The 17,769-nt window shown below is 53.2% G+C and overlaps 8 protein-coding genes across 8 annotated transcripts; 4 read left to right on the top strand and 4 right to left on the bottom strand.

Annotated features, from left to right (window-relative positions):
* Positions 1–1,617: 1,617 nt before the first annotated feature.
* On the bottom strand, positions 1,618–2,752 carry G6M90_00g090840 (uncharacterized protein; the record flags this gene model as incomplete). The annotated part of the gene is made up of 2 exons (XM_014686255.1): positions 1,618–2,259; positions 2,351–2,752. 2 exons carry the CDS (start codon positions 2,750–2,752, stop codon positions 1,618–1,620), a joined length of 1,044 nt encoding a protein of 347 aa, XP_014541741.1.
* A 527-nt stretch (positions 2,753–3,279) lies between these two features.
* Positions 3,280–5,027, top strand: MRS2_1 (Mitochondrial inner membrane magnesium transporter MRS2; the record flags this gene model as incomplete). The annotated part of the gene is made up of 3 exons (XM_014686254.1): positions 3,280–3,858; positions 3,922–4,550; positions 4,607–5,027. 3 exons carry the CDS (start codon positions 3,280–3,282, stop codon positions 5,025–5,027), a joined length of 1,629 nt encoding a protein of 542 aa, XP_014541740.1.
* A 1,179-nt stretch (positions 5,028–6,206) lies between these two features.
* Positions 6,207–6,490, top strand: G6M90_00g090820 (uncharacterized protein; the record flags this gene model as incomplete). Its single annotated transcript, XM_066131384.1, has 2 exons — positions 6,207–6,227; positions 6,299–6,490. 2 exons carry the CDS (start codon positions 6,207–6,209, stop codon positions 6,488–6,490), a joined length of 213 nt encoding a protein of 70 aa, XP_065987355.1.
* Positions 6,491–6,675: 185 nt separating this feature from the next.
* rad16 (DNA repair protein rad16) lies at positions 6,676–9,573 on the bottom strand (the record flags this gene model as incomplete). Its single annotated transcript, XM_014686253.1, has 2 exons — positions 6,676–9,456; positions 9,526–9,573. The coding sequence occupies 2 exons, from the start codon at positions 9,571–9,573 to the stop codon at positions 6,676–6,678; spliced, it is 2,829 nt and encodes a 942-aa protein (XP_014541739.1).
* A 530-nt stretch (positions 9,574–10,103) lies between these two features.
* On the bottom strand, positions 10,104–11,218 carry G6M90_00g090800 (uncharacterized protein; the record flags this gene model as incomplete). The annotated part of the gene is made up of 2 exons (XM_014686252.1): positions 10,104–10,698; positions 10,767–11,218. 2 exons carry the CDS (start codon positions 11,216–11,218, stop codon positions 10,104–10,106), a joined length of 1,047 nt encoding a protein of 348 aa, XP_014541738.1.
* A 1,094-nt stretch (positions 11,219–12,312) lies between these two features.
* G6M90_00g090790 (uncharacterized protein) lies at positions 12,313–12,606 on the top strand (the record flags this gene model as incomplete). Its single annotated transcript, XM_014686251.1, has 2 exons — positions 12,313–12,363; positions 12,451–12,606. 2 exons carry the CDS (start codon positions 12,313–12,315, stop codon positions 12,604–12,606), a joined length of 207 nt encoding a protein of 68 aa, XP_014541737.1.
* An 849-nt stretch (positions 12,607–13,455) lies between these two features.
* Positions 13,456–15,545, top strand: LAS17 (Proline-rich protein LAS17; the record flags this gene model as incomplete). Its single annotated transcript, XM_014686250.1, has 3 exons — positions 13,456–13,665; positions 13,730–15,455; positions 15,514–15,545. The coding sequence occupies 3 exons, from the start codon at positions 13,456–13,458 to the stop codon at positions 15,543–15,545; spliced, it is 1,968 nt and encodes a 655-aa protein (XP_014541736.1).
* A 988-nt stretch (positions 15,546–16,533) lies between these two features.
* EIF1AY (Eukaryotic translation initiation factor 1A, Y-chromosomal) lies at positions 16,534–17,341 on the bottom strand (the record flags this gene model as incomplete). Its single annotated transcript, XM_014686249.1, has 3 exons — positions 16,534–16,824; positions 17,013–17,171; positions 17,321–17,341. 3 exons carry the CDS (start codon positions 17,339–17,341, stop codon positions 16,534–16,536), a joined length of 471 nt encoding a protein of 156 aa, XP_014541735.1.
* Positions 17,342–17,769: the final 428 nt, after the last annotated feature.

Here is a 17,769-nt window from a genome sequence, read left to right as displayed (position 1 = left end):
GCGGCGCTGTCCATCACCAGTCAGGTGCTGCTCAAGTCTGCGAACTTGCCGCATTAAGTAAATAGTGGATTCATCTAAATGGTTCATGTCAGTCAGTGGAGAACGCAATGATCCAACAGCGTGCAACTCGTCGAGATGAAGGAACAAAGGAAGCTTGTTTTCTATGCTCGAGTCGGTCTTGACCACAGCCATGGCCTGGTTCGGCAGCCCGGCAGCCTGGCAGCTGGAGAGGTCATGCTCTGCTCAACTGTGGGAACAGCCGATTTCTGACTCTGTACAGAGAGTCCTGATTGCCGGATGAATCGTGATGCCTCGAGTGTGCGTGAGATGTTGGCGGCGTCGTGGGTGGTGTAGTTCACGACGGGGTGAGACGAGCGTGCGGCGGACCGGTGGTGACTTGCGCCAAGGTCAGCGTGACAATACTACGAGCCAATTTTTTTTTTGTGTTCGCTCTGATGCCCTGGGATGCGGGTGCGTCAGCCAGATGGTGACTAGCATCGCGGTTTGGTGCTGACTCCTTGCGTGGCGAGATGTTGGGAGCGTTACGTGGGCTCTGGATGGAGCCTTGGGGTACTTTTCATCAGACAGCATCTTTCCTGGGCATAAGTTGGCATTTACTGAGTCCTTGCATCTTGTAGGCAGCCGACTTGGATCGGGCAGAGGCGTAGGCCGTCGTGACAGGGTTGACACTTGGTGAAGCCGTCTTGTCCGACCATCAGGACCATCCAGTCCGGCTAGTAGTTTCGCTGCCTCTGTGGCGGGCCAAGCCGTTTTTTTTCTCTGCGTAGATTCTAGGAGTCTGCATTCTGGTAGTGGACCAGTTTTCACCTTGGTACATTGCTATGAATCTATGGTGTAGTATTGTGGACTGGTCGTCTCTTTTATGCGGTATTTTAAATCCGTGATAGATGGCCAAAGATGAGGTGGAAATTGAACCCGTAGCTCGCGATAGGGAGATCTTGACGTTCTTCACTTTCCATACATCTCATTCAGCCCAACATAATACTCTGGTCTATAGCCAATTTGTTTGCCACACTTGAATCCTTATCAATGCGTTGGTGCGTCTGCTCGCTTGGCTGACCTGTGTGCCTTGCGGACGAGTTGAACGTATTGAATGCCGCCATAATCAGTGCGCTGGAAACAACCCGACACGTGGTTGACCAGTCGTATGCCTCGGCCAAAATCATTACAAACCTCTCAATCTGGTCTCTTGGTTACGTCTGCCGCCGGTCTGGAAGGTGTTTCCGTCTCAGCCCCTTGCCGTGTTAGTCACGTCGGCGAGAAGTCTTGGGCTAGGCGGGGCGTCACCCCCAGGACATAGGATGAAGAGATGGTGCCTGATAGATTGTGAGCCATACAGCGTCATTAGTGCCAGAGTAATCGATGCTGTGCGCGCATGCCGAGAGCATAACGCGAGTGGGACGCGAACATCACACGATACCCCCAGCACGCTCCGGCGAGCGACTGAGTATAGGGACCGCCGCACAACCACATTCCGGCTACCTCGGATGGGCTGAATGAGTCGTCATGAGTCAGAGAGGCGAGTTGTCGACCTGTTGTTGCTTGGCAGCGGCTGACAAAGCTCAATGCTAGCTGAGTTACGTTTCGTCCCGTGCGTCAAGCCGGCATGTGATGGTATTGTGGAAGCTGCATAAACATGTCGAGGGTATTTCGTATTCGTCGGAGAATAGCCCTGCTCGCAGGCTCATCGGCTCCCCATTCAAGACGTCTGTCGAGACTAATGAGGTGTTTCCGCACAATGTCTTCTGGTAAATCTAGGAATATCCAATTCCCAATTAGACAATTGATGATGAGTGGATCGGGCTCTTCTGCATTGATGACTGCATTTTCGAGACATTTCAACTTGATTTCCCAAGGGACTGGATTCTGACCCTCGCCGCCCATTTGAAAACCGCCACGGGCAAGCCAAAATAGTCGCCGTTTCTTTTCCTCGTCCCACGGGCCTGTGATTAGATCCACGGGTAAGCGAGCCCTTGGGTGTAGGTCGTGTGTGCCCCAGCTCATGGCCTCGGTTTTGAAGGCTGGCCATTGAAGTGCTCGCTTGTAGTCTGCCTCGAAGCAGTCATGGGCATGGAAGTGCGCGAATCCACCCTGGTGGTCGTGATTCAGCTGATCGTAGCCGTCTTCAAATGGGACGCTGTGTTGATACCATCTGCCTCGAGCATATCTGTCTGACCAGGCTTGTTGTGCCTGAAGAATGAAGTCGACATCTACCCAAGGCAGTTCCAGCATTGCAGACTAACATCGGTTAGATGCCATGCTCGTCCAAAACAAAGGTAAAAAAGAAGGAAAAGGAAAAGCTGCACAAGGGCAATGATTCCATTCTCACCTGAAACAGGGCATCACCATCAAACAACGCCCATTCTTTCTGTTTTGGTCTCGGCCCATGCAGCTGCGTCTTGGGAATGCCAAACCACTGGTTCCAGGTGTCGTGGAAAGCCAGCATGAACAGTCGCAGCATCGTAGCTCGGCCAGAGAGTTTGGCACCAATCAGGTGACTTGATCGAGGAAGCGAGAGATTTTCCGAGTACAAGAGTATGCTTTCCAGCAGCTCGGCAGGTAGAGACTCCAGGACTGTGCGATGGCGAGATAGGCGGCTGGCGCGGAGGGACGCAAGCGATCTTTTCATCTTCTTTGGCGCCTTGTCTGTGTTTGCAGCAGCCACGGAAGACGGCGTAGGTGGCGGATCGCGCTTTCGTTTGCCCCTTATGTGCACGGGAGTCAGAAGCATCGCGACGTTGACGATTTTCCGAGAGCAAATTATGCTCCATTGTTTGCCTCTCACAAAGCCCAGAGTCGGAATTTGCAACTGCAAGCCCGAGCTCAGGCCATGGCGTTTGTGGGAGGTGCGTCGAAATACTCGGCTTTCGATTGAGACGAAGGGTGTTCCAAAAGCCAATTGAAGCTGTACAAGATGACTGCGATGCTGTCAAGTGTGTCTAGAACGGAGGAGTTTGAATGGATCGGCAGGTGGCTGCACATGCGCAGGCTAAAAGGGCCCAAAAGGACCAGTTGACCCCCTGCCGTCCAACCAGTAAAAAAAAAAGAGAGACGCGCTAAGCCCGTGCATTTCCGATGTTGCGAGGTACTAAATTAATTTCCACCGAGTCTCATATTTCTCCTACCTGGACGAGACGACTGCATCACGGCAGATCCTGATAACGTTCCAGGTTTTGACGGCTAGCCCTCGCCGCTGTCGTCGCGTCCGATGCTGGACCCCTGGATTTCTGCATCATCTCGTTGGTAGACCAGCCCGCGATGCAGCCAGCTTTGCCATCGCCAGTTCCGTCCCGCAACCTCCTTCGCTTCTTGAAATTGCAGTCCGACGCCGCCTTCTTGGCCCACGGCCGCCCGAATAGCTTGGTAGCTGCTGGCGCTCGAGTGTGTCGACGAGCGAGAGCGTCGGGGAGCCTGAATTCCCTGGGCGCCAGATCATTCAGCTCACTGCCGACGACGCCTGGGGGCCAGCGCCATGTTGGTTCTGGTCTTCGTGCCGTCAAATATCCCCTCCGAAACGGATCGCCAACAAAATCGGCCTCGCTAGGATTTAGCACCACGGCAGCTGGGCGCAAGCTGTTCGAGCCGAAATCAAGCAACGAACCTACATGGCAGGAAAAGCTTTGGGGGACGAGCGCCAAGAAGGGACCCAAGCTGCTAAAGCCAGATGACCTTCCAGTCCACGACGACTTTGAGCATGGCTCGTCCATGTTTACTAGTCGCCGGGCCTTGGCGGCCAAGGCAGCTTTGGAGCCTCGGCTGCGATGCACCGAAGTGGATGAGAATGGCAAAGTTATCCTCGTGGATGGGGAGTTTAAGAAGACGGAGCTGATTGCAAAGGTAAAGGCAATGACGGCACTCAAACATTCTCAGGCGCATAGCTAACTACGAAAAAAAAAAAAGTTTGGGCTCAACCCCCGAGATCTTCGAAAAATCGACTCCTCCAACCTGCCGCATATCCTCATCCGACCCTCGGCTATTCTCCTTAACCTTTTGCACTTAAAGGTCCTCATCAAGCACGACCGCGTCCTCCTGTTCGATGTATATGGGTCAAAGACATCGTATCCGCAGTCTGCATTCATGTATGACTTGCAGGGGAAACTGCAGCAAAAGACGGCCCAAGGCTCCAACAGCCTGCCCTACGAGTTCCGTGCCCTGGAAGCTGTGTTGACATCCGTGACGTCGGAAATGGAAGCCGATTTCGAGGCCGTGCGAGAACCAGTTATGCGCATTCTCAGCGAACTAGAGGACGACATTGACCGAGACAAGCTGCGCATACTCCTCATCTTGTCGAAGCGAGTGAGCACGTTTGAGCAAAAGGCCAAGCTGGTCCGAGACGCCATTGAGGAACTCCTCGAGGCGGATGACGACCTAGCGGCCATGTATTTGACCGAGAAGACACACGACTTGTACAGGGGGCTAGACGACCACACCGAGGTGGAAATGCTGCTGGAGTCATACCACAAGCTCACCGACGAAATCGTGCAAGAGGCCGGCAACCTGGTGTCTGGAATCAGGAACACGGAGGAAATGTAAGTGGCACAAGGCCTGCTCTCTTTGGAGAGGCACGTAGCTAACACGCCGACAGCGTCCGCGCCATTCTCGACGCCAACCGCAATGCACTCATGCTGCTAGACCTCAAATTCAGCGTGGGAACCCTCGGGCTCGCCATGGGCACCTTCCTCGCCGGCCTGTACGGCATGAACCTGGAGAACTTCATCGAAGAAACAAACTGGGGCTTTGGCGCCGTCACGGGCATGTCAACCGTCGCGTCCATCATGGTGTGCTGGTACGGGCTGATCAAGCTGCGCAAGGTGCAGCGCATCAAGATGATGCGCAACGAGCGGCCACACGTTCCTCGCGGCAACCAGTATCCGTACCAGTACCAGTACCACGACGACAGTGCGCTGGGTCTTCTTGACTCTAGGAACAGGGAGATGCTCCGTCGGGCGCACATGCAGAAGGCCATGGCGACGCGAAGAAGCTGGCTTACGTTCTGGAAGGCCTAAGTGGACCATGTAAACGAGCGAGTACATATATTCACCCCGCGACATACGACTGTACAGGCATATAGATGGCGTTGGCTGGTTTTTGTTTCTCCCTTTCATTCCTCTTACGAGCGGGATTTCTGCATGGCGGGTTCTTACGAGTGTTTATTTTGCCTCCATGGCATCGGTGGCGCGTATTTGGAAGTAGGATATCCGTGATATGTATGTACATAGGGATTCGCATTAGCCCTGAGTTTTAGAAGATCTCCCAATAATGATATACATCAAATGGTAAAAAAAAAAAAAAAAAAAAAAAGGCCCCAGGGGTTTCGAGCGTGAGTGTGGTATATGATGTAACCCACGCAGTGATAGGGTTACCATAGACCCCTTTGGTCTTTGGCACCCTACAAGTAGCTGGGTCTGTGCCTCTAGAGAACCGCCGCGCAATTTCCTCCGCAAGTGCAAAACATGGAAAACATCCAAGGCAGGCCCTTTTGGCCGTCTTTCCGACCGCAGCGAGACAATGCGCAATGTCGCCGTTTGCCGCGTGCTGACGTCATGCCCGCGACCGTCGAACAATCTGTAACGGCGCACTTCCCTCTTCCACGCGCGCCACCAAACGGTGTGCATCACATCGCCGCCCCCTCTTCGTACGGGACATGGTCTCTAAGAAAGCCAATCACCTGTGCCCGCACCCGGCTCCCTGTTGCAAACGGTTCAGGACGAGCCAAGTCTCTGGCGTCATGGTTGATGTGCACTTCCCAAAACAAGCTTCTCGACGCAACGCGGCACGCTGAGTGGTCGGCCGCGTCCCCTGAACCGCTGACAGCTGCCTGTTTGGGCGAGTCCCGGAGCGAATGCACCGGCCTGGAACACGGATAGCGAAAAAGAAAAAAAAAACCCCCCCATGCCCGTGTTTTTTTTGTGTTTCTAAATCTGGGGGTCTTGTGCCGGGTGTTTTCCCGGAGGTTGACGTCAGTCGGCAGTCGGCGTGTTTGGGCTGCTTGGGCAGAACGAGGTTGGGTGAGGTGAGGTGTAAGTGACGTGGTATAAAAACATTTGCTCGTACCTGCGTGACGGACGGCTTCCTGCCTTCTTTTTTTCACTCTTCCCTTCTAATCCAGCCATCGCCTTTTGGAAGACATACCCAACTTTGACGCTGCTGAAAGCATCCATTCTGCAAAATCTACCACTGTCACCATGGGCGGCATACTCTCTTGCGTGAGTCGGACTTTTCTCTTCTTTTCTTTTTTTCCTATTGTGAAGAGCGCAGCTGACGGCCTCCTTTTTAGATTCAATCCATTTTCGCCACGATAGGCAGTTGCATCATGGCAATTGTCAGCGGCATCGGCGGCATCCTGCAGGCTATTATCAGCGGCGTGGTGTCCTTCTGCGGCATCATTGTGCGGTTCCTGACCTGCGGCTACTGCGGGCGGAGAGGAGGCGGACATCGACATGGAGGAATGAGGAGGAGTAGGGTGTAGTGCGTCTGCTACTGATTGCGACGGTTGGGGAGAGGGGAAAGGAATGAGATTGCCATCAGAGCTTGGAAGGTGGTGGTACCATCGATACCCACCCGTGTTACGACGTCTATACCCTAGTTCTTCTTCTTTTTACGATTCTTAATGGGTATCTTTTTTTATTTGATTTGACCGTGGTCTCCTTTGCTCTAGTCGTCTTCTTCCATGACGTTGCGGTTGAAAAATCCGTGTATGGCCTTGCCGGCGACTTTTCCAACCATGGGCTCCAGGTCTCCCACTGACATGTTGGCCACCTCTTTGATATTCTCTGTTTCTAGTACGAGGGTTTTGATATTCTTGGGCGTGACGCCAGGGACTTTGGTGAGCATCTCTTGCGGTTCCTGGTTGAACGCCTGGTCTTCCGCCTTCATGTCCTTGTCTAGGCCTGCTTGCACCGCTGCAATCGGGTCCGGTTCATCCTCTTGCGCCTTGAGAGACTCGAATATCTCGGCGGTTTGGTAGGGCGATGACGACCATATGATGCGGAGCTTGGGGAAGGCGAGTGTTAACAGGACGAGCTTTGACTGCAAGTCGGACGACACGTTTGTGGGCGCCACGCTGCTCAGGCTGCCTGATAAGTCGGCAAAGGGCTCCAGCGTAAAGGATTTGTTCTGATCGAACTCGATGAGCAGCATCGGGGACTTGTAGTGCTGGAACATGGTTTCTGCCTGCGTGTAGAGACGCCCGTCCTTGAAGGACGAGATGAGATCGCTGATGGATTTACGCTCCACGCAAATGTTGGGCGAGAGGATGTAGTCGCCGACTGTGAGCATGCAGGGCACGATGACGATGGACCGGCCGTGGAGGAGGGATGGCAAGGAGGAGCGGAATTCTCGAACGTCGACTACAACGCGCGGCGGTTGGGCTGTCGCTGCGAGCCGTCCGCCGCCTGCAATTCGCGTGTTGACTGTGCGGAGGAACGCTTCTTGCGGGTCTTCGATGCCGTGAGGGTCGACCGTCATGACGAGGGACATGCTTGCTCGTTCCTTGATAAGTTTTGTGAACGAGTCCTTTTCTCGACGGACTGATGCAAGGTAGCGCTGTTCTTCGACCGAGCCCCCGTAGTACATGAAGTAGACACGGACGTTTCTGTCATTGTGTGACGAGCGGTAGACTTCTACCCTTCGAATAAAGGAGGCGTCTGGCTCGTACATGATGATATATCGGGGTTTGACTTCCTCGAGGACGTGCTCGTCTTGGTCGCCGTCGTAGGCGTGGACCACGACTAGGTCTTGCATTTCGTACAGCTGATAGTAATCTTCCATGTTGTCTAGTGGGTCGGCGATGATGTCGTCCTTTTGTTGGGCTTCTTCTTCCGTGATCTGGACTTCGGCCATGAGATGGGCCACTTCGCCTGGCTTCTCAAAGTACTGCGCAATAACACCAGTGTCGGTCCGCCCGGCCGAGACACCGGCGTTACCTCCGCCACGGACGCGTCTCCTCTTGTTCGACGGAGGTTTACCACGGCCCATGCCAGCATGGCCAGGCCGGGAATCAGCTGCGCCGTTGAGGGCCTTTTGGTTCTCGGAGAAGAGCGTTGCGCTGACTTGGGCGAACTGTCGCTTCCAGGTTAGGTAGCTGCGTAGACGTCTTCTCATCATGAAAGCAGCCGATGGTTTGTGGGCATCTTCTTCATCTTCCGCGGTGGTGGTGGGAGTTGCGACCCTGGGCTTTACGTGCATTGTTTGCAAGTAGTCGCGGAGTTGTCTACAGGTATCCGTGTTTGAGCACATGATGAGTATAGTCCCATTTGAGTCGTCTCTGGCAGGTGGTTCGAAGTAGAGATCTCTGTCAATCTCTTCGAGCACTTCAGCAAGCAGAGCCCACTTTGGCAGCTCCTCGAGGACTGGCCGCAAAGAGTCGATATTATCGCCACTTTGTGAGATTGATTTTGCGCTGGCCGAATACACCCTCCTTCGCGCCGTGTCGAATATTGTTTGTGCGGCATCCAAAAATAGCCAAGGTGACTGATTTTGTCTCGAAGATCCAGGCGGAGGTGAGTGCGCTGCGTGGATGGTGTCAAGATGCTGTAAAAACGACACTGCGTCATATGCCAGGACGGACGTCAATAGACCGCGCAACACTGTGAGATCGTTTACGATCTGCCGTGTTTTCCAACTCACACGGTGCCAATTGGGATCCAACTGTCGTCGGACCATGACGTCAAAGCTTTTAAGCAAAGCGCTGTCGAGATTCCAGTCGTCCATTTCAAGGCCCGAGTTGCCCTTTTTGAGCTCGTGGATGCTGACCTCAACACATTCCATGATGGCGTTTTGAATATGCGTCATCGAATCTGTCATGGGTACCTCCAACTCGATGACTTCGGCTTTCTTCTTGCCTTCGAGAGACTGTGCTACAGTGACGTGGAATCTCGGCCACAGCGATGCCCTTTTCAGGAACAGATTTCGCATCATGGTCGACAGCGGGGAGAAGCCAGTAGAGAAAGGATCTGGGTTGTCGGAAAACGCCTTCAGAAACCCAATCTTGTTCTTCTGCCGATACACTCTAAGGATGAAGGCCTCGAGTGAAGTTGCGACAACACGATCAGCGTGAAGCACGACGAGCCCCGTAATTGACTCTGGATCCAGCAGGCCGGTAAGAAGGTCGACAACTAGGATACGCGAAGTGATGCTGAATATGCCGCCTCCGGCGTACATCTTCTCGCGTGCACCGACACTTTGGAAGTCGGTATTCACAACTGTCAAGCCCCGGGCCTTGGGAGCAGCGCTGATGGCGGCATGCTCGGCCAATGCCTCGCCAATCCAGCCATTTTCACGCTCTTCGGCACCTACAATGACTATGAGATTATTTCCGGCTGCGTCATAGGAGTGAAGTAGGTTTGTGACGAGGCGCATCAGCCCCAGGCCACGGGCCAGCACGACGAGCTCATCTTCTGCCCGGAGCTCTTGGAAGAGATGCTGTTGATACTCCTGCGGTAAAGATGGGTCAGCAAATGCGATGCAGTCTTTTAGTCACACATCAGATTGAGAGTAGCATACCAAGGGTAAGGAGAGCTTGACTGGCTGCGGGGCATTATTCGCAGACATGCGGGCAACCGGGTGATGTGGTGGATGTGAATGTGTGAATGGATGATGATGAGATTCCGGTCTGGTTTGACGTGAACATTCAATGAAGCGGCCTGGCACCTTGAATGCGCCGTGGCTCAGTGCAGTTCTAGGCTTCCGCAGAAACAAGGGCGGAGTCTGATTGGTCTAGCCGTTACGCTCAGCACCCCTACAGAAGCTCACTTGCCGTGCCACCATTTGAACCTAGTTCAGGCTACTAGCCCCTTAAGCTGTAGGGCCTTTTGCTACCAGACAGCATTCAGCAGAAAAGTACGGCTCATTTTACATACCAGTTGACATTTATTGTTAAACAAACCGGCTGAAATAGTCTTTCTTCAAGGCCATCGTGGTACAATTAACTTGGGTGCACCCTGCTTAAATCGCATCAGTTCAGGCCAAGAAGGCTTACATTGCACTGGACTTGTCTTATAATATTGAAGGGTACTTGCTCACAGAGGAGATGAGAACGTACAGTGAAGAAACTGCTACTTGAAGAAGAAAAATTACTCTGGCTATAGCTGCTCCGAGTGTATGATTTGAGTCCGGGATTCGCTGCAGCAAAATGCCTCGAGGTATTTGAAAGACGAAGAACCCTCATCTACCACATCCGTGCCCCGAGTCCTGCGGAAGCCATAGCGAAGAAAGGTACCAGTCATACTTGCCATCCCAATCCGCTGCATCTCAGCAGCGCCGCTACCCATGGCATTTTCTTGGAAAGTCTGCCAAAAGTGCTCCTCCAAGGCCCGACGATTGCTGTAGTAGTGCCAGCCTGCGGAGTCCATCCAGCCTAGTACGTTCTCGAGACCCCATAGATTCATGCCAAACGGAAGGATTTGTGCTTCAGCCCAGTCAATAATCCCCGTGATGTGGCCGGTAGAAGGTTCCGTCATGATGTTCAGTGCGCTGAGGTCTCCGTGGCCGAGAACCCAGGGGTATTCCGGCGTGAAGACCAACTCCAGACCACCGATGGCCTTTTGGAGGTTCTGTGTGAATCGAGAGGGAAGATCTTCTGAGAGGAGCTGAAGTTTCTGTCGGTAGTCGTTGTGAGTGGCTTGAACGATATCGGGAGTGGTAGTCTGCCTGTTGTTCCACGACTGAGCGAAGAACCTATGCTTGGTGTCAGAAATGCGCAAGAGACGGACTGGTTTTGCACCTTGTTTACTACTGATATTTACCTTGCCATGTCCGCTACGGTATTGGCGTGTTGGAGGGAGGCTTCCAGCGAGGTCCCTACAGGAACATGGTAGTCTGATTGCGCTTGGACATATACATTCCCTGGTATCTTATCCATGATATAGACATGTAGCTGTGATGAGAGATGTCCAATCCTGCCATGGTAGATGGGGCTTGGGACCAGCTTTCCGTGGATATTTCTGGCTAGATCGAGAGTGTTGGTGTCTAATGTCGACTCTGGGGATCGGAATTGGACAATCTTGGCTTGATCATTTCCCGCTGTGACTGTGTAGCTGAATGAGCCTTGGATGGGCACAGGCTCGACGGGCTCACCGACAATAGAAGCGGCCAAGACATCGCACTGTTGTCGGGTTACGTTCGGGTGGCTTTTGAAGAAATCATTGATTGCGCCGTCCAGGGTGTAGACCACAAGCTTTTCTTGTGAAGTGCTCATTTTGACCATGCCTTTCAAAGAGGTGAAGGACAGAGACGTTGTATCATGGCCATGTATATATACACTTATTATTATAATTTATCGACAATATTAGAGCCATTCGATGTGATGATGGCCGCCATTCAGCGGCGGCCATTTTACGCGGACGGGGACTCTGTAAGCGAGAAAATCCAATTTTGTTGGTTGTACAACTGGCGTTCCAAGAATGCAAGCAATATAAAGGTGGGGGGACTTGTTTCTTTGTTCTTAGAGAAAGTGTACCGTAATTTTCGGTGAAGTTATGATGATGATTCGTGAATATTTTGGTATTTGACCATGTCTTTTCTCGGCGGAAACCGTGGTCAGATGATGTCGAGCAGCAAACTCTGGGAAACTGTTCGACACCAAACTTGATTCAGTTGAAAAGAATCAAAGCATCATTAGCTGCCGCTTCGCTGTTGATATATCTCGCCATCTTCCAGGAAGCAGTGGCTAGTTGCCTCCCACAACCTAGCGAACCAATGGGCCTCGGCTGTATCACGAGTGGCACACTCTTCATTTGATAGGCCCCTTAAACGTGCTCTCAACATCAATAGCCATGGCTCTGCCGTAGAAGGCTCGGTCGGGTAAGTAGTTGAGCCGATTGGTTTGTGGCAGGACTTGGTTGTGTGGTGATGTCGTGCAGGCCGAGCACGCGACAGGCAGGAACAAAGGGGCACATGGGAGTCTACAACTTTGGGACCAGTCATTACGTAGTGCTCCACGAAGCCCATCAAAGAGGCTTACGCCGGTCAAGTATCTCGAGGGGAGCGACTTGAGCATTGAGCACCAATGGCTACCAGTTGCCTCCCCCCATCTTGACGGTTCCTCGGTGGCCCGACGTCATCCATTAATCGGCATGTTTGGTGGCAGCGGGACCAGTTTCATACTTTCCAAAACTACAAATAAGACTCGCTGCAACCCTTTGAATCCGTTTTCAGTTTCTTGCTTTCTTTGTCTAGTAGCACTCCGTGATCCCGGACCTACTGATTCTGCATTTGAAACATACATAGAGTACGTACTCGGTATAAACCATCGCCAATCAAACGCCAGACCCTGCATCGTCATTCGTCACCATGGATAAGGTCAAGGAAGCAGTCAACAAGGCCACCTCGAGCTCCGACAGCGTAAGTTGCCCCCTCCCGTGCAGTGTCTTTGCGGCCCCGCGTCATCGTCATTTTCTGGCCGTATATATGTTAAAAACAATTCAACAGGAGAAGCAGTTCACCACGCAGCCCGTCCAGCACGGTATTGACCCCAAGGTGGCTCCGCACCAAGCTCACCCGGGCCCAGCCTTGACCAAGGATATGCCAAGCGAGGAGGGCAGCAAGGCAGAGCGCGAGGCGAGAAAGAAGGAGTTGAATGCATAGAGGGCACCAAAGACTATTGTAAAACAACATGGAGCACCGCGCAATGAGATTTGATGACGTTTAATTTGTGCAGCTGATGACGCCAGTCCTGAGGCGTCTCTTGACCCTTGAGTGTATGCACATGTGTTGCCTTGCGTGGCGGTGCCCGATGTTCAATGTTGCGTCTGGTTCCTTCCTTGTCTGGGGCACTCCGTACGCCCCAAGATGTCTGGTAGAGTCTGCATGTCCCTCCCGGGGCCTCCAAGCCGTGAACTGGTCCGAGCTCCACCGCCCACCGTCAGGTCCGGTGGACCAGTTTGACTTCTTGACCTCAACCGCCAGACAGTGCCCAAGTCACAAGTGCTTGCTCAGCTCAGCTCCCCCCCACCCACCCAGCCAAAGACGTACCATCCCAGACACACTTTGTCACCGAACTCGTCTTCACTCCAACTTCACCTCACTTCACGCGGCTCGCGACGTCAATTCCTGCGAACCGTACCATCAGGAATTGTGCCATCCTTCAACAGCCACCTTGTCTCCGCCCGGCGTAACCGCCATAGGCAGACGTTGGGCTACACGGCTGCCTTTGCCAGGCGCCAGACTGCACCAGTAGCCGCTCGCATCCGCTGGCCCACGACCAACCACTTCAGCACTTCAACACCATCTCCCACCGCAGCCGCCCCGAATGACGGCAGGACCCAATTCCTAACCGTCATCCCACGCCGTATAGTAGAGCCTCGCAGATGAGTCCTCATCTCGTCTCTCTCCTTCGCCCTCACAGTATTAAAGAGCCGTCTTGTCTCCCTCGTTGCCCGCTCGAGTAATCAGCATCGACGAAAAGCCTATTAGCAGACCAACCTTCCCATCGCCATGCCGTCGATACTCAACGAGGACGACAAGGACACCGTTAAGCGGTTCGTCCCCAAGCAGTCCAACAAGATCCATGCGGTTGGAGTCGCCAGACTCTACGTCGCATATCCAAACCGATCAAAATGGACCTACTCGGGCATGCAAGGCGCCATCGTGCTGGCCAATGACCTGGTTGGCAACACCTACTGGCTTAAGATGGTGGACATTTCCGTATGTTCTGATGTTTTTTCAGTTGTGCTGTCGCCTCTATACTGACATACATTTATTCGAACAGCCCACCAACCGAGGCGTCATTTGGGATCAAGAAATCTACGACACATGGCACTACAACCAGGATCGTACCTTTTTCCACACTTTTGAACTCGAAGACTGCCTAGCCGGATTAAGCTTTGTTGACGAAAAGGAGGCCAAGCAGTTCAAAAAGAAGATGGATGAGCGAGAAAAGAACGCAAGTCGAGCTACGAAATCAACACCCTTTGGAGGAGGTTCGCAACCTGTCCACAAGCACAGCTTGCTGGGAAGCTTTTTTGGTCATCGCCACTCCTCTGCTCCGTCGCCAACAGAATCAACGAGGCCCAGTCTATTGCCCCATCCCTTTCACCACTCGCCTTCGTCCTCGCAAAGTATGAATGGGGGCATTGAACCCTCGCAGTTTGCTTTGCTGGATGCCTTTGATCCGTTGTGGAGGGAGCATTTTGGACAGGACCTTACTGAGAAAGGTCTTACTGACGACTTTATTAAGGACAATCAAGAGTTTATTGTCGATTTCTTGCGACAGGAGCAAGCCAAGTTGAACAATCCTTCACCCGTGCCGCCGCCGCCGCCGCCTTCTGCGCCTACAAATGGAGGAGATTCAAAGGGTGCTAGGGCACCACCACCACCTCCTCCCCCTCCAGGTGGTGTCTCGTCATCATCGTCGTCTACCAAACGCGGAGCTCCTCCGCCTCCACCGGCCCCGAGACGATCTGCTAAAGCTGATGGACCAGCAAGAGAAGCAAGCCCTCCTCCAGCTCCGCCATCTCCTCCACGTCCCAAGTTCAACGCTCCTCCGCCGTTGCCAGATGCAGGAAAATTCGCCAATGTCGAGCAGCCGAGGCGGAAGACGGTCTCATCATCAACAGCATCAGTACCGGGCCCTCCCCCGCCTCCTCGCCCGGCCAAGACACCTATTGAACCCGAGAATTCTAGCCACAGGTTCTCCGTTCCTCCCGCCTTTACCGGCCAACGCCTTCCTCCCCCGACTCCCAGTCGCGGGCCGGTGCCGCCCCCGCCTCCGCCTCGAGCAAACGACTCTCACTCAGCACCTCCTGCACCTCCGCCGTTGCCTCCCAAGGTACCACCAGCTAGTAGTGCTCCTCCGCCTCTCCCACCATCGAGTTCAAGACCTATGCCTCCTCCTCCCGCTGCTGCTAGCATTCCTCCTCCTCCTCCACCATTGCCAGCGTTAAACGCTCCTCCACCTCCCCCCTTGCCTTCGTCAAACGCTCCTCCACCTCCGCCGCTGCCTTCATCAAACGCTCCTCCACCTCCGCCGCTGCCTTCATCAAGCGCCCCTCCGCCTCCCCCGTTACCATCATCAAATGCTCCTCTTCCACCGCCGCCCATGCCGTCCAGCGGTTCGGCAGCACCTCCGCCTCCTCCACTGCCACCGCCTATGCCATCTTCAAGCGGAGCACCTCCTCCGCCTCCTCCGCCTCCCCCACCACCAAACCGCGACTCAGGCTACTCTTCTGGCATCCCAGCCGGCCCTTCAGCAGGAGCTGATAAGGGTCGAGCTGCCATGCTGGGCGATATCCAAAAAGCGGGTGGCATTGGGTCCTTAAAGAAAATTGACAGAACTCAAATCCGAGACCGATCCGCCGCGCAGGTCGGCGCAGGTGGGGATTCAGGAGGTGCTGGTCCACCAGCTGGTGCAGTTGCTGCTGCTGGCGGCGGCGGCGGCATGGCAGATGCTTTAGCTGCTGCGTTGAAAAAGAGAAAGGATAAAGTTTCCAAGAGTGGTATGTTTTGAATTATCCTACACGTACTATATGTAGCAGTAAACTAACCATCTAATAGACGACGAAGGTGATGATGATGACTGGGATTAAGACCACGACGCTACACAATGTCATCCGGAGACACTATAACGCATTATCTTGACCTGTGTATTCGGGGGCTGGAAGAGGTGGTATGCCACGTTTAGTGTCGAGTTGCTGCGAGCATGGCAAGTTTTGGAGCAGTAGCTCGCATGTATAGGAGGTGTTGAGGGAAACTATCATTCATTTACCATGTGGCTCTTCGATCGGTGGTCGAGGTCTCTACATAGCACACACACACACACACACACACAAACATAACCAAAAGGGAGAATAAAAAGCAGATAATCTTCAAGATCATATATGGCATTAGCTTTCGTGGATTCATCTTGTTGGCATAATTTCTTGATCTATCATGCAAAGACTGCTGATGGCCCGCTACAAGCGATAAAGGGAATGCCATGATGCTCATATTCATAATAACTGTAAAGAAGACAACAAAGTTGAAGAACCTTCAAAGAAACATGACAAATGGACGCGCCGTGACGTCTCTCCCACCACGGCGGTCCCCAAACCCCCACTCCTGCTATAGAACTGTCGCGGGACCCAAGGGAGACCAAATATCGATAAAAAAAAAGAGGCAGGGTGCAAGTGCTAAAATAAAGTAACATTATAAGAACAAGACACTCCCTTTTTTTTCCTTCTTTCGCTTCCAGAGGGGTTGAGAGAGAAGACAGTGTAGATGCGTGTGTGTCCGTGAGCAAACTCCCAGCCGGCCCGGCGCACGCGCAGCGCGGAATGGCGGAACGGTCAACCTGGAAGAGGACTCGTGACACAGAGTCAAACCGCGCGCGCGCAAGTTGAGACGGCAAAGAGAACCCAAAGAGGTACACAGAAAAATGGCAAAGGCAAAAAGTGTGGTCAGCCCTGTTTCTCTTCTCTTTGTTGTTTCTTTGGGCTAGAGATGTGGTGAACGGTGGTAGAGCCCGGGTGGCGAGCCGGAACTCCGCGGTCTTGCCGATGAGGAGATGAGCACGGCAAGATGACGACGACTGGGGACTTAGATGTCGTCAATGTCGACCTCCTTCTTCTTCTCATCTTCGTCGGAGTCCTCATCTGAGTCTGCGTCACCGAACTCGAAGTAGGCCTCGCCGTCCTCTCCTTGACCGAAGGTGTCGGTTTCGTTAATCTTGGCGTGCTCGGGAAGCTCGCCATACGATTTCAGAGAACGAGCCTCGTCGGCAGTGTACTTGAGAATGACATCGCCCTTGTTGTCTTGGAAGTCACGCAAAGAGAGGAGGATGATATCACCCTGGTTGATCCAGACCTTCTTGCGCATCTTGCCACGAATCTGTAAGAGGTCGAGTTAGTAAGGTAGATTGATGGAAGGAGGAAATAGAATGGAGGCAATGTTGGTTTTTGTGGCGGGAAATGTTTGCCTGAATCAACATTTCATGATCCATATATGATGTTGAAACAAACATCCATCTCCATGGCATGAGGACTGATGAGCGGGTGTTTGGGTGCATTGTTACATACGTTGGCGAGACGCTTGCTGCCGTCGAAACAAAGGGCCTCAAGTCGTCCGTTGCCCAGCATCTTGATAACCTGGGCATATTCCTGGCCGTCCTCCTTGAAGGTCAACTCTCGACGCTGGTCATCGTTCTCCTTGGTACCTCGTCTGCGGTTCTTGCCGCCCTATTATTGCAATAACTGTCAGCATGGCGTGTTTTTTTGAGGGTATTGGCAATCAGTGCCTGCTATGAGGCACACAGATACGGCGGCACACAATGGCGGGGGCGGGGCAAAACCAGCGCAAGAGGCCGGACTTATTTTTGTGAACGCACCTTTCCCTTGTTCTTAGGCATATTTGACTGTGGTAGCGGTGATGCGCGTTACAATGGAGATGATGTTGTAGACTGGCGGCTGCGCGCACGGGACGGGGTTTGCTGAAGCGCAAGGGGTGTGGACGCGACGTTCTTTGCTCGAGAGGTGTCAAGTCTGAAGGTGGCGGTAGTGTTGTGGAAGGGGACTTATTACTTAAGTAAGTGGGCAGGTTTGAGGACTAGGCCGGGCGGTTAGTACTTCAGAATGGACGGGCACTCGGTGCTGTGGAGAATTTATATTTTTGTGTGTTTGGGTGCATGTACAGACGCCGAGCTTGAATCGCTCCTTCCCAATCACTTTGGTCCGCTTCCCAGGTCCGTCTGCAACTTTGGTCCGCCTCCCAACTTCGGACGTGATTAATTTTTCGCCATCTGGCGTTGGGCTCTGTGTGCGTGCGCCTGCGATGACT

This window comes from Metarhizium brunneum, chromosome 5 (genome assembly GCF_013426205.1).
Source record: "Metarhizium brunneum chromosome 5, complete sequence".
Classification (NCBI taxonomy): Eukaryota; Fungi; Ascomycota; class Sordariomycetes; order Hypocreales; family Clavicipitaceae; genus Metarhizium; species Metarhizium brunneum.
The sequence above is the reverse complement of the archived record's forward strand: the minus strand, read 5'-3'. Positions and strand labels throughout refer to the sequence as shown.